Raw genomic sequence first — 24,726 nt, 5'->3', positions numbered from 1 at the left:
GTTTTTAATATTTTAAATTATTATAAAAATATGTATTGAAGACTATTATTTGACCCAGGCCTGTTATAAACAGTGCTCCAGATATACATTGTTTCTCAACATGTGTATTAGCCAACATCATTCACATGAGACCAGGATAAAATAATTATTTGAAATATTTTGACTATGTGTCGGCAATATTTATCAGGGAGGGTCAGGTCAATGCCTGACAGGAAGCAATGATTTAATTCCTCCTTCATTTCCTGTTTTCCCTCTCCAGGATAAGAAGCTGGTGAAGGCGCTGTTCGACGTGCTGGCTGACCCTCAGAAATACTTCCAGTACACGGCCAAGGACACGGCCATGTTCCCCCGGTCCTTCATCCGACTCCTCCGCTACAAAGTCTCCAGGTTTCTACGGCCGTACAAATAACCCCGCCCCCTGCACTCCCCGTCTCTCGGAACCTCACGCTGATGGCTACACCCCGCAAACCCTGCCTGCCCCCCTTTGCGGTCCCCGCTTGGACGCTAATTTCTAAATTATGTCTGTCTTTGCCAAGTAATATTTATGTGTGTGTGTGTGTGTGTCTGTATGTCTGTCTGTCGGTGTGGGTGTGAATGCATGTGAAGGTACATTTACGCGAGGGAATGCTAGTACATGTGTAAATGTGTATGAGGGTTTATAAGTACACGTGTACATGTATGTGAGGGTATGTTAGTACACATATTTGTCTGTGCGAGCGCTTGTTAATACATGTGTATGTGTGTAAGAGGGCATATTAGTACACGTATACATGTATGTGAGGGTATGTATGTACATTTATGTGAGGGTATGCATGTACATGTATGAGAGGGTGTGGTAGTATACGTGTACATGTATGTGTCTGCATTTGGTCGGGTTGTTTCTTGGATCCCCTGATGTAGGCAAGAGGTTTTAAAATGTCTTCTTGTTTTTTGTTTTTGTTTTGGGTTAAACCATTGGAGTGTGGTAAATTAATAGAACCTGCTTTCGAAAAGCTCAAACCATTCCGCACATGTTCCCAATAACAGTGAAGACACTTATTCTACACAAGATGTATAGCCAACCTACCTGTAATATATGTATGTGGTGTAATTTATATTTGGAATGCTAATTGCACTTGAATTTTATATTGGAAACCTTTAAAAAAAAAAAAAACGTGTTATTTTCCTTTTGTTTGTATTTTATAGATGTATATCTCCTTGGGTTTAGCAAAAAATGGTTGCCTTTATCTCTCACTGTATTTCCACCATCAGCACAGTACTGGTGTGTGTGTGTGAGTGTGCGCGTGCGTGTGTGCGCGTGTGTGTGTGCACGCATCTTTCTGTGTGTAAGCATGTTTGATTCCTTCAGATTATTTAGTTATAAAAGAAACAATTACTTCTGCCAGTATTGAAAATATAAGTCTTCTTTTGCAAGATTGTTCATTAAAATGTCCTACCCCTTAGAAACAACCTTGTTGTCAACACATACACACGCACACACACATGCACATGCACACATATATACAATGCAAACATGTTCATGCAGATATACAGAGACACATGGAAATGCATGCAGACGTTTTTTTCAATTTGCATGGAAGTTTCAAAATGAGACAGACAAATTGCTGCTGGTGACTGCTGGTGTAAACTTTTGGATTGCCAATATGTAAATGATGTACAAACGTTCGCTAGTTTTGGGGTTGAATGTTAATATTTACCTTATTACAGGGCTTAGACAGAGAAAGGAAATCATCTGTATAATCAAAGAACATGCTTATAATGGTATAATTATTGTTGTCAAGTTGTGTCCAATGGTAAACAAAAGTGCTTGAACACTAGATTTATAAAACTGCTTCTTCATTGTCTTATGATGAATTTATATATCCAAAAGGAAAGTACATGTAATTTAATAAAAAATGAGGCAAAGTTGGCAAAAAAAAATTGTTATATGACTTATTAAATTATTTAATATTCCATTTTGTGTCTGTGTTTTGGTTGTTTTTTAAAAATAACATTTTTTTTGCATTGGCTACTCCTGTCCTACAAAAAATCATATCAAATGTATCCAAACTGATAAAATAAAAAATAATCTTTAAAATTCATACAACCGTTTTATCCCTTACGCAATTTCACTCAAACTGAAGAACTGTCCACTGTATTTATAAACGCTAGTAACGAATATGCATCGCATCCCTCGATCTAACTGCGCCAAATAACGTCCAGTAGATGGCGAAAGCACATACATTATGCAAATTAGACACCTATTAGAACTCAGGTACAAGGGTTTAAGCCACGTTAACGACTTTTTAGGACAATGCAATAATTGTTTCACTCTGCCTTTCAGACATTAAATATAACGACTGAAAAACGATTGAAACTATCAAATGTAGTTTGTTTGAAATATTAAATTAAAAAAAAGACAAATTCACTTGACTCAGAGGAAACTACTAATGTAACAGTGATATACAGTTTCCAGCAAATGAATAGCCAATGAAATACCTCATATATTGACTATTAGGAAAATAATGCGTTAGTCAAACTATGGAGAAACTCCACCGAATTAAAAACATTGGAATTTGTAAAAAAAGAAAATATATATCTAAAGCGTGGATGTTTTTCTGGGTGGATCCTTATATAGTAGGACGGGATTAGGCAGATAATTACAACAGTTTAGGGGTGCCGTGGCGTGCCTCCCTCCGTTATACCGTTCATTTGGATAAACGGATAAAAGGATGCGGAGCAGGAGCGCGAGAAAGGGGGGAGTGTCTTGGAGCGCGAGCGCAACGCAACGACCGGAGAGGAGCAGAAGGCACAAGTGAAGCAAACCAAACTCGAGTCACGACCCGGCGGCTAGTCCCGGGCACGGAGCAAAGCTGCACCTCTACTGGGGCTCGGCCAGACTGCAAAGCTGCACCTCTACCGGGGCTCGGCGAGACCGCAAAGCTGCACCCCTACCTGGGCTCACTGAGACCGCCGCTTGGAAAAAAACGCAGGTTTGTGTTCGTACACTTCCCTGTCTATGCCTATGGTCCCTAAATCGGTCTCCTTTCGCTGTTCGTGTGTGCGTGCATGAGTAGTTTTAAATTCAGAATCACTCATGCGGCTGTTGACCTAAGCTTACTACCGAGTGGCAATGTTTATGATAGGCTAAAGCGCATATAATGTTAGGTTCTGATCAATAGAGTCGGTAAAATACGATCAGCCAGGTCCGGTTTGGACGCTCTACAGTGTACTACCGTACAGCCGTACCTGACTTTTGAAGAGGCAGGTCCTTCTGCGTGTCCCTCAGTGTGCTCCGGAGAGATCTTCGTTTAAATTCTATTAATGTAATTGTTTCCACCTGGTAACGGACACCAGATATAAATAATACATAAATTTTTGTTGTAAACGCGTTTGCTTGTGATAGCTGTAAGTTGACATGTAAAACGAATTTCCAGCAGATCATTTTTTAACTGCTACTATTTTAATGAATGTAGTGATTAATTTAGTCGTGTACTATTGCACGTGATAGCATAACAAACCAGTTGTCCAGGGTTACACATTATTTCAATAATAATTTAACTAAATTCACCATTACTATTTGCCATCCCATACGGTAGCCCTATTCGGTATACGGCACCATGGAACCATTTCCCAAACAATTTGATTTTTAATTAGTAAATTTAAATTAAGTAGTTCTGTAATACGTGTTTAGAAAAATAAGTAGAAAACGAATTTGATTAGCAATGTCCTGTGCTTCAAGTAGTGCAAACTGTTTTAGCACAGGTGATGGCTAATTGCAGTGCAGATATGCGTTCATATTTTGTATTATTGTGCCGAGGAAGTGGGGTTTTGTAGAAAATGTTTTTCTAATGATTATTATTATTATTATTGTTATTATCAACAATAATAATAATTATTATTTTCATTATTATTATTATTGTTATTATTATTATTTGTGGATACATAACCTGCACATTGACACACAGTTATAATGTCATGCTGTAATCATATTCACCCACTCGGGGAAAAAACAGCATGCGGTGTGCATCATGGAGGTTGTTAGGGGAAAAAAAACTTAACTGAAAAATTATTAATTATAAATAATTATTCATTTCTGAGGGCTGCCTGTCCAGAGGTTAGAGCGGGACATGCGGACACATGTCAGGTGCTCTCCTGTGTCGGCAGGCTCCATATTAACTGTGTGTGTGTATGTGTGCGTGTGTGTGTGTGTGTATACTGCAGAGTAGCCCGTATGAAAACACCCTTTCAAAACTGTACACAGGAACAGACTACCGGTAACTGTCACCCAGAATATACTCAAAGTATTGTTTCTCCTGCAGCTATGCTGCTGTGAACAGAAATGCATTGAAAGTGTGTTTCTGAGATATCCCAGCAGCCCGTCTGAGACACCAGCAGAAAGACAAGCCTTGAAAGACATCTCAGCTCATGTCAAAGTCCTGAGTGGGAAGGTATTGTGGAATTGCAGCGTGTGACGTGACAGGGTTCTTCTGGCTGCGAGAGATTTTGAAGCTGTTGAAGGACGGCACTGTAAATTAATCTGTGCCTAAAAATGGGGAGGGGGGGGGGGGCAGGGCGGGGCAGGGCGGGGGGGGGGGTTGCAGGTTCAAATCCCAGGTGAAGTACTGAGCAGTGTTCTTAATACATTCAGCTGTATCAATGGGACACTGCATTAAAATATAAGCTGTGTAAATTGCTGTATAATAATATTGTAATCAGTCAGAAGATGACAACTATTTCCTGAAGCCAGACACATGTGACGTGGAATATCCTTTTAGCTTTGTGCTTATTTAGAATGTGATGGATTAGCTGGAGGTTTATTATTTGGTTGTGAATTAGATAGATGGATGTTCAGTAATGGCAGTAATATGGAAAGCACAACAACGCACACATCCTGCATTTTTTTGCCAGTGTAAATTATGTAGTTTGCGAATTATGACTAACACCTGGAGCAACAGGTGACACAGGTCCACATCTGGACCAGAGCGAATGTGTTAGGCCGTGAAACAGACAAAGCTGTGGTGGGCAAGCCCACGTGAAGCCTCCTTCTGTAATGGTTTTTATTATTTATTTTACCTTTGTTTTACCAGGCAGGTCAATTAAGATTGCAATCTTATTTACACGCACGGCCATTGTAAATGGTGTGCTAATCCGTTTGTGCACCGTCAGAATGAGTGCAGAAATGGATTAGACCTGCCCAAACTGCTTCTGCTCAGTGTTTTCAGCATTTTCAGTGTGTGTGTGTGTGCCTGCGTGCGCGTGTGTGTGTGTGTGTCTGTGTGCGTGTGTGTATGTGCGTGCGTGCATGTGTGTGTGTGCACCTTTCAGGGGGGTGACAGCCAGTGAAGACACAGCGATCAGGAGAAGCGCACTCAGCCCCGCCTGGCCCCGCCCTCTCGGAGCCATGGCCTTCACCCTGTCAGAGATCATGGCGGTGCGAAGACAGCAGAGGGGTGGGGGAGTGGCTGTGGACGAGTACAGCACCAACCCAACCCAGGCCTTCACCTTCTACAACATCAACCAGGGCCGCTTCCAGCCACCGCACGTACACATGTATGAGCCTGTACACACACTCACAGACATACACACACTCACACACTCACACACACACACACACTCACAGGCATACACACACAGACACACACACACACTCACAGACATACACACACACACACACACACACACTCACAGACATACACACACACACACACACACACACACTCACAGACACACACACACACACACACACTCACAGACATACACACACACACACACTCACAGGCATACACACACACACACACACTGTCTTCCTGGAAGAGACCACTCCCATCAGGATAGAAATGTTTCTTCATAAGATAAAGGTGATCACTTTGTATTGAGTTGCAGTGACCCTCCCCTCTAAGTGAACCCAGATCATGCCAGGAAGATACCCCCCACAGCATAACAGAGCCAACAGACCCCCTCAGTTTAGGGGTCAAGCATTCAGGCCTGTACCATTCTTTTGGTGTACGCCACACATGCACTCTTGTAAGGTGAAGGACAACTCATCTAACCATATCTAACCTTTTTTCCACATCTCTGTAGGCCAGTGCCAATGGTTCTTGCACCACTGAGCTCTCAATTGTGCATTTGTCTTTGTAATGAGGGGTTTATGCACTGCAACCCTACTGTAATATCCCTCTCTATGTAGTTGTTGACAGGCTGTTATTGCTGACACAGTCTGATTACGTCCTGCACTGACATTGTCAGTCCCCTGAGAAAGAGTTGCTCTTCTGTTTTTCCTTACATATCACACTAATGCACAAGCACTACGGTCATTGAATGTGCACTTTCGACCACAATTTCCGACCCTATTTACTGATGTCTTTCCCATAGATCTAAATGCAGATGTCACTTTAGTCACTGTTCCTATGGGAACACTAGCAAGGTAAGCAGTCTTTGTGACTGAAGCTTCTGCCGTCCGTGCCCCAATAAACCCGCTTTCAAAGTCACTTAGGTCTTTTCCTCTTGCCGTCTTGCTCAGCATTGTTATACATGCCATAGAGCACGATAAGATGTTAATTACATCATGAGTACACCTGTATGGAAGTACCTGTATTCGTTATGTTTCTCCATTCATTTATCCAGGTTTTTCCTTCAATTTGTCACCCGTTTGTATATGCTACATACACTAGTAAAACACATGTATTGTAAAAGTCTGTGCAGGTGTGATTTTTCGGTGTATTTTCCCAGATGTCTTACCAGAGGTGTTTCATTTACTGCTGCACTGTGCTGTAGGGTGGAGCCCCTGCCCCACGATGCCCCAAAACTGCCCGGTTACACCCGCTTTGTCTGCATCTCGGACACCCACTCCCGCACCGACTCCATCCACATGCCGTTCGGTGACGTGTTCATCCATGCCGGGGACTTCACCGAGCTCGGTCTGCCCAGCGAGGTCAAGAAGTTCAACGATTGGCTAGGTAAGAGCTGTCAATCCTCTGCTTCTCCCACCCACCAGAGCTACTTGTTACCATGGGTTTTCTTCTTCTTTTTTTAACACACCTTTGAATACATCAGTAAAAATAGTTCCACCGTGAGCAATGATTTAAAAAAATAATTAAATGCAAAAGATTTGATTTTTATTAATGATAATCCTGTAATTCCTAGCAACTTGGAGTCTTAAAACTGGGTATATTTACAGTTAATGTTTGGAGATTGTCCAACCCATTAGTGCTCCGGAGTAACGGGTTGCACCTGTTTTACTGTTGGAGATCTAAAAATTTCATAAAAGTTGTACAAATTTGCAGAGTGGTCTGTAGGATGAATTAAGCCTTTTCGAGTATATCTGTCCCATTCACAAAGTGGCCTTCAGATTCTGGTGAACTCCACCTCACACAGCTCTGACCCCTCCCACTTGACCTCTCCCTGCCAATCCCAGGCTCTCTCTCCTAGAATAAGGCTCAGTGTCAGGGGTGTCCAGCGTCTGCAGGTATTTGTGGTTCCCCTTCAATCAGCAGCCAATTAAGGCCATGAGAGCAAGGTGTGTGGACTCTTTAGCCAATCAACGACTCGCATTAATCACAAGTGCTGGAACACACTGAAAACACGGAGAGGCTGCAGCCTTCCCGGACCGGAGTTGGACAATCCAGCTCTGTATCCACACCACGCACATAACGCGGGACGCATTAAAGTTTAATGAGCCGCTCCCTCCCCCAGCGGATCCGAGCGCTCTCGAGTCTGTTTTCCGTCAGCCGTTCCGCTGTGTTTACTCAACAGAGGAGCTCGCCGCCAGATGTTAATGAGAAAAAACTTGACACAATATAGCGCGCGAAACGAAAAAAAAAGCGTCCTGAACGACGGCGCCTTTGAGCGCATCGCTTACTTACGCCTGTCTGAGCCTCCGGTTCTCGAGTGCATTTTGAAGTTATGGGTATCTAGTCTGCATTTTTATATTCGTCCCGAATGCATTAATGCATTTTAAGCAGTACGTCTTTATTGTTCACCAGTATGAACAGACATTAGGGAAATCTTACAGGCTCCGCCGTCTTCTTCTCTGGTGTCTGAGGCTCAGTTACGCATTCCTGCGACAGGACTCTGCATCCTCATTTGTGTGACTGGATGTCCTCTTTTCTCCTGGTATGACATGTTTATATGTGCGAATTCTGTCTGATATTTTGACATTCGTTACTTACATGGATGTGATTAGACACAATCTCTTAGAAACTTTGTTTATTAGTTGTGAATGTGACGTTCACCCATTGAGTCCATTATGGATTAACGGAGATGTGTAATCTGCTGTGTAATCTGCAGTATATGAAGATTTAACTGAGAGCTGCAGCCTGTGAAAGAGTGCCACTGAGGCACTGAAGGTTTATGTTAAGTGCTCTGGAGAAAATGCATTGTATTACTTTAAGTTATAGCCTTTCACAGACTCTCTTATCAAGAGCAACTGACACAGTGCCAAGCATTAGTGTCCCAGTCATATATAACTCATAAATTAATGAATCATAAATACAGCCATGTTGTAGTACAGGATTCCCATTCACAATCAGTAACTGAGCAAAGAGGCAAAACCTCTGCTCATTACTTTCTTTATCCAGTGTTTTGCACATTGATACTTAGAGGGTATGTTCTCATTCTTTGAGCAAATGGAAGTCTGGTGCCTTATGAACCAGCGCTGTCTGTCTGTCACTTTGCCCTTCCCTGCTGGCCGTATGTAATTTAACTTGCTGTTCTGAGTCGAAGGGCCTGGGGAGTGCATGTTCCCCAGTGTCCCATGTAGTGCAACACATGCTATCCCCAATGTAACCAGCAGAGTGCACCACACATGCTATCCCCTGTGTAACCAGCAGAGTACACTACATGTGCTATCCCCTGTGTAACCACCAGGGTGCCCCACATGTGCTGTCTCCTGTGTAACAAGTAGGGTGCGCCACATGTGCTGTCCCCTGTGTAACCAGTAGGGTGCGCCACCTGTGCTGTCCCCTGTGTAACCAGTAGGGTGTGCCACCTGTGCTGTCCCCTGTGTAACCAGTAGGGTGTGCCACCTGTGCTGTCCCCTGTGTAACCAGTAGGGTGCACCACCTGTGCTGTCCCCTGTGTAACCAGTAGGGTGCACCACCTGTGCTGTCCCCTGTGTAACTAGTAGGGTGCGCCACCTGTGCTGTCCCCTGAGTAACCAGTAGGGTGCGCCACATGTGCTGTCCCCTGTGTAATCAGCGGGTGTTTTTGGGATGCTCAGGGGCTCTGTGCTCACTCCCGCCCCCTTCTCAAATGAAATGACAAAATTGTTTGGATAGGCTATGATTTGAACGGCTTTGAAAAAAATAATGGATGTCAATTCTTATTTGCTGAATGTGTACAAGATCCCTGAGTTAATTGTACAGTTGTTAGTTTGACTGCTCACTGTTTTATTCCTCATTTTTAACTTCAGTTTGAAAGCACAATTATGAATTACTGAAAAGCCCTGTTGATATTTTGGGATGCACAAATTTGCATGCGCATGCATTCCAGCAGCCGATGCAGTCAGACCACCGACTGATGGAACAGATGAGTCCACAGTGGCTAACAAGATGGGGGTAGAAACCCTCCTTCCCTGGGCAACACCAGAGATTATATTAGCCCTGCAGATACTTACATTACAGCTCTATAACATTAAAATTGAGTGCTGTCTCCCTTCTGCTGAAGCCAAAACACTCTTCTGAATATTCATTAACCCTTTAAGGTGTAAGATCCCAAAGATGTAATTAGAATGCTCTTACCTGAACATTCTAATTCTGATTTGACTGTCACTACTGGTAATCGAAAGCAATGGAGTTCTAGAACACTGAATTTTGAAAAAAAGTATTCCAAAAAAACCTGATCTTCAAAGGGTTGTCGGGCATGTTCAAGTACAGTACAAGACTCTCGTTACCAGCCAGGACCTCCTGTAGTTAGGCAGCAGAGAAGATGGATGGAACGCAGGAGCTGAGTATCGGGTGTGTGTGAAGCATCTGGTGTGGAATCATTGTGCTGTACTCCCATCACAATGTGTTGTCAGGATCAACATTGCTTTCTACACAAGCACATTAGCTGAGTGCACATCGCTTGAAAATGGTCCACCCTCTGAAAAGGAAGGGTAAGAATTAAAAACTGCACAGCAGTAAACGTTTCGGTGATCATTGACCGCGTGCGGTTTATATCGCGTCTCTATGGGGTTTGAAAATAATGATATTTGGTGACAGCGTGAAACGGTCCCCACCCCCCACCCTAACAGAAAGAGCGACGGGCAGAGTTTCTGTTTGATGTGTGTAAAAATGGAGTCAGACTCAGTGTGAATGTGAGGAAGGGCCCCTGATTTGATGCTTCTCTCCCTTGCACTCCCCCCTCTCTGTTTTAATTAGTGGAACAATTCTAGTCGCTGCTTTTTTTCCCTGAGCCCAAGAGCTGCGAGGTGTGAGAGAGGGAATAACAGCTGCTCCGTTAGAGAGAGAGAGAGAGAGAGAGAGAGGGAGAGAGAGGGAGGAGGAGAAGGAGAAGGAGATGGAGAAAGTGTAGAGAGTGAGGGGAATGTGACTGAAGACATCTGTGTAAGGTGTGAATTACTGCATGTGCGATTGCGTATGTGCGTATATGTGTGCGCCTGTGTGTGTGTGAATTACTTGCTAGCGTTTTGACTCACGGGTATCCCTAATGTATTCACTCTTTTGAAAGCCACAGCTTTTTTCCTGTAAAGCTGGTAGATAACTTTTCCTGAGGGTCTCTCTCTCTGTCTCTCTCTTTCTCTCTCTCTTCTGAACCCTGAAGATTCTCAGTGCTCTGTGTTTGTGGTGTTTTATGTTGTGCTGTTATGTACAATGTAGATACAATTTCATAGGAAGGGCCAGTGACAGTTTCCTGTTGGGATTTAAGCACACTAGGCCCCTCCCGTCTTTACAATGCCTCTTCATTAGACATGAATTGCATGCTGGGAATGTTGGGTCCGGCACCATTTTACTGATCAGCCTCTTGTGTGAATGAGATATGCCTTGGTGTCTTTCTCTGTGTAGGGTCTGTAGCCCTGAGCAGGTCTACCTTTGTAGGGTCTGTATCTCTGAGCAGGTCTCTCTGCAGGGCTGGTAGTGATGCTAATACCGCTAACAGGGCTAAAGCTACTCGAAGCGCTAAGAGCTCCAGAAGTGATAATGGAGCTATCAGAGCTGACCATGCTAGCATTGTTAAGGATGCGGTGGGCTGGCCGTCGCGTGCCAGGTTGGATCTGGTCCGTTCTGGTTTTCGGTGGTTTTGTCCTCGCGCACTGTTTACCGCCATGTCGGTGCCAGGTTGGCGGTGCGCTCTCGCGACGGGCTTCCGCGCGCAGCGTGACATCTCCGTTCTGTCCAGCTCAGCAGTGCCAGCTCTCACGCGGCATTTAATTACTGCTTTTTTCAGCAACTTCTCCCTCTGCGTTCCCAGAATAATTGTCAAAACTCCCCAAGGTGACTGGGCCACTCTTGTCACATTGCCGTGCGTGTTGCCGAACAGACGTGTTGCTGAACAGGCGTGTTTGACGAACAGGCGCGATTGGTAAAATGTGACGTGCGCACACTTCTCGGTCCTTGCTGACTTCAAAATATTTGTCACTTCTATTTCAAATAGAATTCATTTTTCAAAATGACAACCATCTCATGCAACGTTTTATCAGGGACGATAAGAGGGAACTTTTTTTGCTTTAATTTCATGAAGAATGAGCAGATTATGCTGTACACATCCCCAGAGACCCTGGCTTTGATCATATCTCTTTCGTAAAACTGAAACAGAATTATCCGAGACAAACAATCTGCCGAATATTTGGTGTGGTAAATTCTATTTGCATGTGAATGTATCATTTTGTGGGGAAAATGTTTTGAAAAGAATTACTGTATTGTATTATTTACTGTATCTCAAACTGTATTGTTCTTAAAGGGACAGTGCACTGCACAAACAAATGTGATCCTTTATTAGAAGCCCCAGATCTCAGCTGGGCACTAAGCCCTCATTGAGGTCCCCTGGATGCGACCCTTTCCACTATTCCATGCTTCTCCTATATCTGCACTCCCACCCATTCATCTGTTAATCTGAATCCGCCCATTCCTGTCACACGCATTGACCTGTTACCTGTGTCTCCACCCCTTCCTCTCACACGCATTCACCTGTTGTTTGTCTCTCTGCCCCTTCCTGTCATTCACATTCACCTGTTACCTGTGTCTTTACCCCTTCCTGTCACACGCATTGACCTGTTACCTGTGTCTTTATCACTTCCTGTCACACGCATTCACCCATTACCTGTGCCTCCGCCCCCTTCCTGTCCAGGTACCTTGCCCTACGAGATAAAGATTGTGATTGCCGGGAACCACGAGCTGACCTTTGACCAGGAGTTCATGGCCGACCTGGTGAAGCAGGACTTCTACTACTTCCCGTCGGCCTCCAAGCTGAAGAGGGAGAGCTATGAGAACGTGCGGGCCCGGCTCACCAACTGCATCTACCTGCAGGACTCCCAGGTCACTGTCAGGGGCCTGCGCATCTACGGGACCCCATGGTGAGTCTGGGCTGGGCGGTACGCATTCTGACCCAGATCCGGTCCGGGTCTGGCCCGGGACTGGCCTGGGTACGGTAACCCATTTCAGATATGGGATATCTCCTGAATTTGTTTTTCTTTATCAATACCCTAAATGTACTGTATTCACCAGGGGCAGAAGACTTACCTCATACTAGCAGTGAACAGGGACATTTAGGGTGTGAAAATCAGTATTTGCAGATTAATCAAGATGAATCACGTATTTGTGGACTCTTTTGGTTCCTTCTGTACTGAACCTGGTTGCCGCAGGTGGGTGAAGGCGGTAACCGTGGCGTCGTCGGCGAAGAGCGCTATAACTTTTTCGCGTTTGTGCGGTGCGTTGTGCCGCACTGTCTACGGCTTTAAGGGACACCTGCCGCGAATGAACCGAACCTTCGCCGTTTTTGCGTTTCACGTGGGGTCTCAGGGCTCCTCTTCCTCTCGCACCCCAGAGTTTTCACTCACGCCCAGAAGCCCCACGCCCCTCCGAGCTCTTCAGACCAGTTCAGAGCTCTGCAAGGCCTTCATCCGGCACCCCTGGTGGGATAAAGCAAGGCTCGTGGTTCACCTGAGGGGAATTGATGACTCTCTGGCTTTTCGTAGTCTAACGTATTTCCCTTCTGTTTTAGATTTTAGCGATTCTTCTTGGCTTAATAAAGGTCTCTCGCAGTCTGGAGCATGTCGGTGCGGAGCGCTGTGGCTTCGTTTGTCAGGATTTATCTAAGGTAAAGTCACAGCTGTAGGGATGCTGGAGCTGCACAGTTCATTTTTCACACCTGATAAAACGTTTGCTGTGTGCGTGTTGGACAGCTAACGGCCTTCCTGCCTGAAGAGGCTTCGTCTGAGGGAACTCCAGCTGAAAGAGCGGTCCTGTGTCTGTCCGTCTGTGCGTCAGTCTGTCTGCCAGTGTCTCCGAATCTCGTTGGCTTGGGGCTTCTGTCTTAGTCTCAGGAACAGTCTCAGGAACAGCGGGACGGAGCTGTTAAAATCTGGTCTCCATGGTGATTTCTTTTCGCAAACGAGCTGGATTTATGGGCTGCCGCCCTCTCTGCCTCAGGGCGATCAGGTCTGAAGAACGTCTCTGTCTTTCTCTCTATCTCTCTCTCTCTCTCTCCTTCTGTCTCTCTCTGATGCACCCCCTTCCCACAAACACTCCCTCCATCCCTTTCTCCCCATTGCCCTTTCTCCCTCTCTCCATCCCTCGCTCTCTTCTATCCTGAACCACCACCTAACCGCGCCCCCCCAAATCCTAAAGCTTTGCCGCTTTCTGAAAGGGAGACTGAATGGGAGTGTGAGGAAGGGGCTTTTCCAGCTGGCGAAGGAAACCCTGTCAAACACACAGCATTTCAGCACTGAACCGAAGTGGGACAAGCAGCCCATGCTCACACTGGAGCCAGTGGAATTAGCAGTAACATGTGTACAGCACAACCGCTGCTGTATGTTGTAGGGGCTTGTATCTACAGTACGTTATCATATTATAATAGAGAGGCTTACGTATTTTTGCACAAAATCCATTTATACAGCTGGGTATTTTTACAACTGTAGTTCCCAACCTCAGATTTGAACCTGCAACCTCTGAGTTCCAGGATAATTACACAAAGCTGCTGTGTTCATATTTTAGTCTTTGCTGAACTCTTGGGTCTGAAGGTAGCAGGACTTGCCGATTTTTAATTCATGGTGTGTAAACTGTGTCAATTTTGATAACGAACTACCCTTAAGACAGATGGATGTGCTAAATGACTGTCACAGATTTCTTTGTCTTAAAGATGGGGGAGAGAAATGGGGGGGGGGTGCTTTAAACAAAATCAAACGGGAAAATGCTGTACCCTCCCTCCACGTGGAGTCATTAATGAGATGGATTTAAAAGACTTCTTAATTATATTTTTTTTAATTATTGAGGATTTGCTTCTCTTCTGTTGCAGCCTAATTAAAATGCATCATCAAAAGGAATCCATCTCCTCACTCTGTGCTGTACCTTCCAGCTCCTAAAATGAAGTAAACCCCTCTCTGCCTGTCTTGGGAGGGGGGGATGTTAACTCTGGCTCTCACCATCGATACTGGGAAAGACATTATGCCAGAAGAGAGGGAGGGACAGCAGGTTTTAAAATAATTATTATAGTGGAGTGGTACAGTAGATGTGCATTCATTTATAACCATGAATAATAACAATATTGTACTTGCACTCTCTGTTCACTGTCAGTATACCTAGTTCACTGTTCGCACCTGTGCTCCCTGGGGTCACTGATGCATTCTGGGAATTGCAGTTCTGTGCCTTTGCCCCACTAAGAACTGAGCTCTCACACCTACACAGTCTGGTCTGCTGAAACTGCCTCACTCACAGTAGCCTTCCCTCTTCCTCCTCCTGCTCCCTTTGTTGGGATCTGTTTGCTATTTTTTGGGCCTTTCCCCCAGAGAACCCTCTAAATGAACTGTAGAGAGAGGTGAGCCGGTAGGTGCACTCCACGAACACCTGAACTCCACCTGAAATTTCCTGGATTTTAACAGGTTAAAGAAGTGGGACGTTGTGTAGTGCAGGTTTGCTTGAGTTTTTCTTTTTTTCCAAGAACTTTAAAATTATTTGCATCTCCTGGGTTTTTACATTCCAATTTCCTACTATATGGGACATCTGTTTGAGAATAAGAAGATTTGCACAGTTGCCAAGGCAACCGTCATTCCATCGAAGGAAGGAAGGGGGGGGGGGAGGGAATAAGGGTCTGGGTGCTTCATAGGCAGAATTAGAAACAGTTTAGGAGATGCGACTCACATGGTTCTTTTTTGCAGGACCCAACAGCACACAGACACTAATGGCTGTGTGAGACCCTGTTCCCCGCCCGTCCCAGAACAGCCCCGTCAACAGCATAAAGCGCAGAGCACATCAGCCACCAATTAGAGGTGAAAAACCTGCCAAAAACAGGCCTCAGCAGAAACATGAAAACCCCCTTCGTCCCCCCGCAAACAGCCTCATCCTTTATGGTAATTGACAATTATTTGTAACAGGAAGGATTTGATTAGGAATCGAGGTGCTACGTTGCTATATTATTATAAATGGCGTTTAAAGAGCTGTTCTCCTAGCTTTGAAAAACTGGGTCAGTCAAACTTGGGGTTTGACTTTAGAGGACTGTGATTTTCCAACAGGGCCTCTCCCTCCCTCTATCTCTCTCTTTGTCCCTCTGTCCTTTCGTTCACCCTCTGTCCTTCTCTCTGTCCCTCTTCCCCCTTTCTTTCTCTCCTCTCTTTCCCTCTCACTCTCTCTCATATGCATATACACGCATATGCACATACACTCCATCATTCCTCTCTCTATCCCCAGGGCACCCCTTCCTTGATAGAATCTGGTGATGGTGACAACATTTCTCTTTCGTATTAACAACGTGTTCACAGCGTTTTCACAGCTCTGTCTCTGAGGGGGGGTCTCATTTGACGGGGGGGGGGTCTCATTTTCATTCCATATGAAGTCCTCTATTACAGCCCCATGTTTGAAGCCACAAATCCCACACACACGCACACCACTCATTCATCGAAATCCCCTGTATCTCTTTAGTAATTCTCACTCTGCCTGTTTGTGATTTCTCTGATTACACTAAGTCCCAATTTTCCTCCAGTAGCCCTTATTCTAGTTGGCAGAATTCTTTTAAATTATTTTTTTCGGATGGTGAAAATGTGAAATATCCAGGCCTGGGTGCTGGGGTATATATTCAGCTCACAGTTTAATAACCAGCAGATCACGGTGAGGTCTATTTAGAAGCGACCGGAAGGTATGCACCCCTCATATATACAGATAACCCAGCACCGTGCGTGACCCAACACCATGCCTTACCCAGCACCATGGGTTACCCAAACCTGTATGTGGTAGGGTTAAAGTGAGGCAGCAGGTTTTTTTGGTGTAAGAAGTAAAGAAGAGGCGTTTCCTCTCTAAGGTAGTGCTCCAGGTAAAGGGGTGTGTCTCTGGCCTGCAGTTGGCTCTGTGTTGTCCAGGTAAGGGGGCGTGGTTCTGTGTTGTCCAGGTGATCGGGCGTGTCTCTGGCCTGCAGGTGAGTCAGAGTCTGTTTTCAATGTAAGTTCTGTGACATCAGCAATACAAACCATTTAGACAATCAATAAAATGTATGCAGATTGACAATTTTCGAATGCATTTTTCGCTGATTATTCAGAAGGAAATTCTTCAATGTGGTTCTTTTTGTTCCACAAAAGGTTCTCACTGTCTTCCGTAATTCAGTTTCGCACATCGTCCGGTGTCTACTGATCACCATGGCGACAGAGACAGACAGACAGACAGGCAGGGAGATAGGAGCGGGAAGTAACTGACGGAGGCGTCTGAAACGGCACGGAACAGCGAAACCCGAAACGCTGCAAGGCTCTGCGATCCGACTGACTGCGCTTGGCAAATTAAAACAAAAGCCAGCGAGAGCTCGCCACCGACGGCGTCGCAGGAGCGCGGGGAACCCGACGCGGGCGTGGAAGATGGATACCAGCAGAGATTGTTAGTGACATGTTAATTTCTACACCGTCAGTCAAGCTTGTTGCCTTTGCAGTCAGAGTGATGGACGCCGGTGTCCCCTCCCCTTCCTGTTTCCAAAGCAGCCCGTAATAAACGATCATATCGAAGCGGGGTCCACTCTGGCCCATGCCTGGTGACTGTTTGTTCTGCAGTGTGTGGTGGTGTTTGTTCTGCAGTGTCTGTGGTGGTGGTGTTGGTTCTGCAGTGTGTGGTGGTGTTTGTTCTGCAGTATGTGTGGTGGTGGTGTTTGTTCTGCAGTGTCTGTGGTGGTGGTGTATGTTCTGCAGTGTGTGGTGGTGTTTGTTCTGCAGTATGTGTGGTGGTTGTGTTTGTTCTGCAGTGTGTGTGGTGGTGGTGCTGTTGGTTCTGCAGTGTTTGGTGGTGCTATTGCTTTTTCTGCAGTGTGTGGGGTGGTGACTGTTTGTCTTGCAGTGTGTGTGCAGTGGTGCTGTTTATTCTGCAGTGTGTGTGGTGGTGCTGTTTGTTCTGCAGTGTGTGCGGTGGTGGTGTTTGTTCTGCAGTGTGTGCGGTGGTGGTGTTTGTTCTGAAGTGTATGTGGTGTTTGTTCTGCAGTGTATGTGACGGAGCTGTTTGTTCTGAAGTGTATGTGGTGTTTGTTCTGGGAGCTCCAGTAGTCATCTTCTGTTGCACTTGATTAAGTTCTGATTAAGAAATGGTGTCCAATGTAGTGCTTAGACAGGTGACACCAGGGCACACACCCATAAAGATCTTTATTTAAATATATTATAACAGCCTAATAATCAGTCATAATCATGTCGGTACAGTGATTTCTTGGTCACATAATTTTATAAATAAACATTGTGCAGTTCAGAATTGACCAAGAAAATGTTGTTTAATCTTTTTTATCTATCTCCCCCATCCCTCCCTCCCTCTTTCTCTCTTTCCCTCAGTTCAATTCAGTTTGCCTTATTGGCATGAAATACATAATAGTACATATTGCCAAAGCAAACAAAAAACATACAAATCAATTTGTATAACAGTGGAAATAAAACATGAACAAGAGTTAATATTTCTACAATTACAATTAGACTTCAAATAAAATGAAATATGAATTCGTATTTTGAATGTGTAAAATAAAATAATAAATATATTAGCATTGTCGCTGTCTTGTGTAATTCACTGTCTCATAGGCTGTGGTAAGCAGAAATGTATTGTGCTACCAGAGGCACGCATCTCCCTTCTTCCCCTAGGAGAATGGGTTTCTCATTCTCAAAGCTTCTGATTGTCAGGAAGCTTTGGGAAATTTGGTCAAACCAGTGTAATTTTGTGGAGTAACATTTCGCTTTCTTTTTAATATTTTGTGCATTTTAATAGAATGTTTTTCACTGCCTCAGCCTCTTTGTTGGCACTGTGAGCACAGCCATTTCTCTTTGGGAAGCTGTGCCTGCCTGTGCCTGCTGGTCTCTATGCGCACACTGTGCTCACTTAGTCTGTACATTGTCAGTATTTTTCTAAGCTTGGTATTTTTGACTGTGGATAGGTAATCTGGCAAAATGTATTGTCTGTCTGTCCAAATTGCAATTAAGTTTACTTTGTGTTTGGGTATGAGTGTTCCAATAGCTGATATGATTTTCTTTATGTTGTGATATAATTTGGTTTACACTAAATTTATGTATTTTGATGGTGCTGTCCTGAAGCTGATTTGTGTTAGTAGGTTTTAGTGCAGTACGCCTCAGGACCAGCTGACTGATTTTCTTAGCTCAGCTCTTGGCATTTCAGGGCTTTATAATGGTAATATTTGGGGTTGCTGTGGTTTAGATGTTGCCAAAAATTAATAGCCCTTTTTCCAATGCTGATTACTAGTGGATATTTGGTCAATACAGCCCTGCATGAAATATTGGGTGTTTTTATTTGTGCATATAGTATCATTTTAAAGCATTCTGCATACAGGGATTCCGTTGGGTGTTTTCCCCATTTTGAAAAATCTTGTTTTATAAGTGGATCCCACAATTCACTGCCATAAAGCGCAATAGGATGAATAGCTGATCTATAGATTTTTTGCCAAATTTGAATTGGAAGTGTATTTCCCTTTTAATTGCATTAAGAGCCCTTCTGGCCTTTTCTGTTCAGTTCATTCACAGCCAAGTTGAAAGTTCCAGATGAACTAAGTGTGAGGCCAAATGAGTGTAATTTTTTACAATGTTCTATTGTGTTTGATCCTAAATTAAATCTGTATTATTGCCCTGAGATCTGGGTCTTTTCTGAAAAATCATTATTTTTTACATTTACTGCCAGGGCCCAGGTTTGACAGTACTGCTCAACCAGATCCCGATTCGGCTGTAGCCCTTGTTCTGAAGCACTAAGTCACCTACATAGAGCAGGAATTTAATTTCTTAATCATGTACAGTAAGATCAGGGGTTGCATATTGTTCCAGTATTGTGGCCAATTCTGTACAATGTAAATGTTGGACTTAGGTTGAATCCTCATCTCATTACATGCCTCCCTCTCACTCCCTCCCCTTCTCTCTCTCTCTCTCTCTCTCTCTCACAGGCAACCTTGGTATTATGGCTGGGGTTTTAACCTCCCTCGAGGTCAAGCCTTGCTAGACAAGTGGAACCAAATTCCCGATGACACCGACATCCTCATCACACACTGCCCCCCACTGGGTAAGGCCTGTATGACACCCCACATTTTCTTTTCTCTCACTCTCCAAATACACTACATGGGCCCTTGCTTTGTGAAAAGGGGTATTGTCATGCTGAAACAGGAAAGGGCCTTCTCCAAACTGGCCACCACGTTGAAAGCACAGAATTCTCTATGGTGTGGTTAGGGGCGTGTGGTGATGGGTGGGGTTATGTGGCATGTCTATATGTGGGTGGTGGGTGTGGTCGTGGGTGTGGTCGGGCATGGCATTGACTCCTCCCTGTGGCAGGGTTCCTGGACTGGGTTCCAGGGAAGATGCAGAGGGTGGGGTGTGTGGAGCTGCTGAACACAGTGCAAAGGAGAGTGCAGCCCAAACTGCACGTGTTCGGACACATCCACGAAGGTGGGTCCCGTGTGCCTGCACTGTCCGAGCCACGCCCGCCTGCTTCTACCCCCGTTCCTACCCCCACTTCTACCTCCGCTGCTACCATCTTTTCAAATACTTTACCACCAGTACATTTCCTGCAGATTACCATGCAGGACCAGATGTGCACAGATGAAAGTTAAAGTACATATTTTATAGAGGAGTGACAGTGTGATAGTTTAAAATCAGGTCTGAAGGTTCTGAAGTGAGGTACAGTCACTGGGGATGTTCTGATGGAGGGTTACAGTCACTGGGGAGATATAGTCACTGGGGAGGTTCTGATGGAGGTTACAGTCACTGGGGAGATTCTGATGGGGAGGTACAGTCACTAGGGAGATCTAATCACTGGAGAGGTTCTGACGGAGAGTTACAGTCACTGGGGAAGTTATGATTGGGAGGTACTGTCACTGCGGAGCTTCCAATGGTGGTTTTTCTAATTTAGCAGGCCAGTTGGTCCCCAGGTTTTAGAAAGTGAGTCAGAGTGTGGAAGATGAAGTGGCACAGCTGGGATATGTTCATCTTTACCTTTACTTCCTGTCCCTCCCCTTCCTCCTCCTGATAGGCTACGGAATGATGACAGATGGCATCACATCCTATATCAACGCCTCGGCCTGCACCGTCAACTTTCAGCCCATGAACCCGCCCATCGTGTTTGACCTGCCCACGTCCAGGAGCACATGACTGAGGAAGCTCCGCCCTCCTGCCCCACCCCCATGGACCTTATGCAGCGGCTGGAACGTGGGCGGGGGAGGGAGGGGAAGGGTGGGATGTACCCACATTCTGACTGTCTCAGCTGGTCCTGCTATGGATTCCACACCTGCGCTTGTGTTGGATCCTGTTGCCTTTTTATTCATTTCAAACATAAAAAACCGCACAGCAAAACAGCCTCCCTCTGGGATGTTCTAGAACTTTCTCTGCACGCCTTCTGTGCTTCATTCCTTCACAATCTCTTGCTGAGGTTGTGACAACAGGGAGCTAACAATGATGTACCTCTCTCTCTCTATCCATCTCTCTCTTTTCCTTTCGATACCCCCCGTTTCTCTCTGTTACTTTCTCTCTGTGCTCTCTCTCTCTCAAGTTTACCAGGGCCCATCCACCACTCTTTCAAATTTTATTTTCATTTTTACTTTGGTGGGTGCCCTGAGCGTGTATAAACTGCATTTCCTCCAAAACCCCCTGCACCTACCCCTCTGTGCCCCCCTGCACTCACCCTTCTGGGGCCCCCTGCACCCGCCACTCTGAGCCCCCCTGCAGTCGCCCCTCTGAGCGCAGAACTGCGGAACTGTGGAACCAAACTTTCCAAGTTCCGGAATTCACCATTGGCTGCTCAGAATGTAGCAAATAGTGTCTGATTTTGAGCCACAACAGCAGTGTAACTCCTCCTTACATGAAGGTAGTGGTACCGGAGATTGTCATGTGTGTTTGGGCGTGGCCCACAGGCCTGAAAGTGTGCGGGTGAAAGCAGAGTGGGTGGCCTGGCAGGCAGAGGAAGCACATTCTCAGTCTGGGACAAAACTGAATGTCAAATGCTCTGAGACACCCCTTAAACTGGGGTTCATTTCCAGCAGCTTCTTACAGGCTGGAAAATGTGTGAGCACAGTTAAACTGTAATGGGAATGTGTGAGCACAGTTAAACTGTAATGGGAATGTGTGAGCACAGTTAAACTGTAATGGGAATGTGTGAGCACAGTTGAACTGTAATGGCAATGTGTTGGCACAGTTAAACTGTAATGGAAATGTGTTGGCACAGTTAAACTGTAAAGGAAATGTGTTGGCACAGTTAAACTGTAATGGAAATGTGCGCTTGCACTGTTTCTTTTTTCTTTGGAAAGACTTGAAATATTCTGCGTGTTACAAGTGAGCCACTGTAAACTCCTACTGCTGAGAACAGTTTTATTGGATGAGAATGTCACACGAATTGTGCAAAGTTATAGTATTTATTGCAGCATTTTCTAATGGTTGTCCTTACTTGTTTGAACAGTGTTCTTTTGCTGTGTTTTCAGATAATTTAATACTTTAAATTGCCTGCTCTTTAAAATATGTTTAGGTGAACAGCCTTCTGAAAATCGGAGTACATTATCTCTCTGTGTGGGTAACATACGGACTCTTGTTGGATTTGAATCTCAGTGTGTCCTCTGTTTCAGTTTGATTTAAAGCCTCGATAGCCTCCTGGCGATAATATATTCCTGCGGGTTTTACATAAATTTTCATCCGTAATGATCATTGTATTGGATTAATATTTAATGCCGTCAAAGTGATGGGAATGTTGATGTCTTTTTTCTCAAGATGAATGAGTACAATTACCAGACAATGTACAGTACAAACTTGCAATAATCGTAAGGCACTGTGAGATTATGCAGCATGAATCCTACTTAGGTCCAATATTAGCTTTGAGTTAATCAGCAAAGTAACTAGCGGAGAGTCCCAATAGTGCTCCTTTCATTACGCGCTCAAGGTTCGCAGCTCTCTCAGAGTTTCAGAAATGTTTTTACGGTAACACTGAGAACAAGAACACTTCAGATCAGACCCATATGCTTGTGTTCTTGATGAATTGGACAAGGTCTTAAAGGGCATGTTTCAAGTGCACCTTATGTCCTCTTCCTGTGAGTTCCAAACTGTTACACATCATGGTTTGTTTCAGTGATTGGCCGGTTGGGTAGGGTAGAATGACTCAGTGATTGGCTGGTTGGGAATTATGGGATGTTCTGATTGGCTGATGGGGAATTATGGAATGTGGAGAAGTATGAATGGTGGGGTTATGGTATGGGCAGGGATTGGCTTATGCAGTGCTGAGAAGATTGTGGAGGATGATGATATTCTGTCCTGAAGGAGGCGCTAGAGAGCATGATCCAGAGGACATGGCAGTGTCTGACAAAAAATTTAACAGGAAATGCAGGGTAAATTAAATTTATTTTCTAAACTTTCCATTAAACTTCAGTCAGGCTGTTTTAAAACAAGCTTTTGTAAAATTGCTCTGTGTATGAAATGTTTATTTTTCATGTTTGTGTTTAAATACTGCTCTTTTCTGATTTGCTGTGTGTAGTTCCTGCTTCCTTTGAATATGTGCCCTGGGGGTGTTTCTCGTTCCTATCCCTTCCTCATTAGGCATGTTATAAATCTCTCACCCGCTTTTTTGCGTTGTGTATTTTGTCTGGAACATGCGAATAAAACGGTTTGATTTGGTAGTGTATTATTTTATAAGCCTTACAGGGGTTAAAATATGTAGTAGCAATTGTGTATATGCTAATGCTTTACCAGACCCAGTAGGTTGTGCTAACAAAATACATGGCCTGGACCCCATACTGTCAAAAGAAACCTTGTACTCTCAGTATTTCAGATGAACCTTATCTTCAGCCACTGCAGTGCATTTCCTTCCATCAAACCACTGATGAAATTCATTTTGAGAAAGATCACTCAGACCAGCGAAATCAAACGCTGCATGAATACCCCCCTTCTCTTTATTCTCTGCACAAGCCACGCAGGCAAACTCCAAGTTCCTGTTTATCCTCCAGAGTCCAGACAGGAGATCTCCATCTCATATGAATTATGTACATTCCCAGCAAACCTAATCTGCAAATAAAATCAGATTTTCATATTTCGCATTTGCGAATTCCGTCTTCCGCACACAAGAAGCTTCGTTCAAATAATTACATCAGTAATCCTGTGGGAAGGAGTGAGGCTTATTCTGTGTCGCGCTGCTTATGGATGGTATTCAGCTGGCCGTAAGGAACGTCTCTATAGAGAAGCCTTCAGAAAGGACCGTTCTCCTTTCATGTTTAGCTATGCAGGCTGCGGTCCCCGTTGTCCTTCTCTTACCGGTTTTTCGTTTTTACACATTTCTTCACAAAGCTTCTGCTCTGAAAAGGCGAGGTGTCCGCACAGGCTCAGATGTAGAAAATAGTTTATTTGGGTAAGTAAAAAAAAGCAATAATTAGCTACAAAATTTCACAAAGGAGCGATGATTCAAACACAAGCCTGGACTGAAAGGGGAATCATAGAAAATATGCAAAGACAGGAATGTTTTGATTGGTTACATTTTCTCTGCACTCTCAATTATTGTAGTGAATATTTTTCGCACTCAGTTTTATTGTGGAGAATGTTTCTTTGTACTCACTCTTCTTATAGTGAATGTGTCTCTATACTCAGTCTTATTTCAGTATATATTTCTCACTGGTAAATCCCATCAAAAATTAACCACACAGACATTACCCAGAACCCCCTGCTGCGTCAGCTCCACAGAGGGAGGCGCTGCCTGCATGTTCCCCTCACTGTAGAAAGGTATGCAGGAAGTGGTTGTAGGATATCTTCCCAGAGAGATTTTTGTCAAAGTAAGAGGTAAGATGGAAGACTTCATCTTGGGAAAGGCTGATTCCGTACTGCCCCAGTACCTGCAATAGAGGCAACAGAACACAGGGTTTTGAAACTTTGCACAGACCTTGGCTTACTTTATATCCTTTAACACGGTTCTCTAACTCCAGTACTGGTTGAGCCGCAGTGCCTCTTGGTTTAACTCCAGTGCCGGAGGTCATAGTGTCTGCAGGTTTAACTCCAGTCCGGGAGTGGGTGCTGTAAGTTTCTGTGGTTCCATTTCGATTTCAATCTAGCAGCCAATATATGCCTTTGAAACAAGATATGTGGACTCTAGCCAATCAGTTCTTTAAACTGAACTTTTGAGCTGAAAAACACTG

At 44.5% G+C, this 24,726-nt stretch overlaps 3 protein-coding genes across 6 annotated transcripts in view; 2 read left to right on the top strand and 1 right to left on the bottom strand.

The window, feature by feature from the left end:
- Nucleotides 1-1,955, top strand: part of LOC118231123 (signal peptide, CUB and EGF-like domain-containing protein 1) — a 30,276-nt gene extending 28,321 nt beyond the window's left edge. For all 3 annotated transcript variants that reach the window (XM_035424644.1, XM_035424642.1, XM_035424643.1), the window contains one exon: nucleotides 260-1,955. In XM_035424644.1, coding sequence (XP_035280535.1) covers nucleotides 260-409 — 150 coding nt within the window. In that variant the 3' untranslated portion in view covers nucleotides 410-1,955. The remainder of the gene's footprint in view (nucleotides 1-259) is intronic.
- A 689-nt stretch (nucleotides 1,956-2,644) lies between these two features.
- Nucleotides 2,645-23,221, top strand: LOC118232655 (metallophosphoesterase domain-containing protein 1-like). Its single transcript, XM_035427748.1, has 7 exons — nucleotides 2,645-2,972; nucleotides 5,308-5,532; nucleotides 6,757-6,938; nucleotides 12,268-12,493; nucleotides 19,522-19,637; nucleotides 19,904-20,017; nucleotides 20,601-23,221. The coding sequence occupies exons 2-7, from the start codon at nucleotides 5,384-5,386 to the stop codon at nucleotides 20,717-20,719; spliced, it is 906 nt and encodes a 301-aa protein (XP_035283639.1). The 5' UTR covers nucleotides 2,645-2,972; nucleotides 5,308-5,383; the 3' UTR covers nucleotides 20,720-23,221.
- A 701-nt stretch (nucleotides 23,222-23,922) lies between these two features.
- Nucleotides 23,923-24,726, bottom strand: part of efcab6 (EF-hand calcium binding domain 6) — a 28,101-nt gene continuing 27,297 nt past the window's right edge. For both annotated transcript variants that reach the window (XM_035427746.1, XM_035427747.1), the window contains exon 29: nucleotides 23,923-24,426. In XM_035427746.1, the coding sequence (XP_035283637.1) occupies nucleotides 24,304-24,426 (123 nt within the window). In that variant the 3' untranslated portion in view covers nucleotides 23,923-24,303. The remainder of the gene's footprint in view (nucleotides 24,427-24,726) is intronic.

Source organism: Anguilla anguilla, chromosome 7, assembly GCF_013347855.1.
Source record: "Anguilla anguilla isolate fAngAng1 chromosome 7, fAngAng1.pri, whole genome shotgun sequence".
NCBI lineage: Eukaryota > Metazoa > Chordata > Actinopteri > Anguilliformes > Anguillidae > Anguilla > Anguilla anguilla.
Note: the sequence above shows the minus strand (reverse complement) of the source record. Positions and strands in the feature narration are given on the sequence as shown.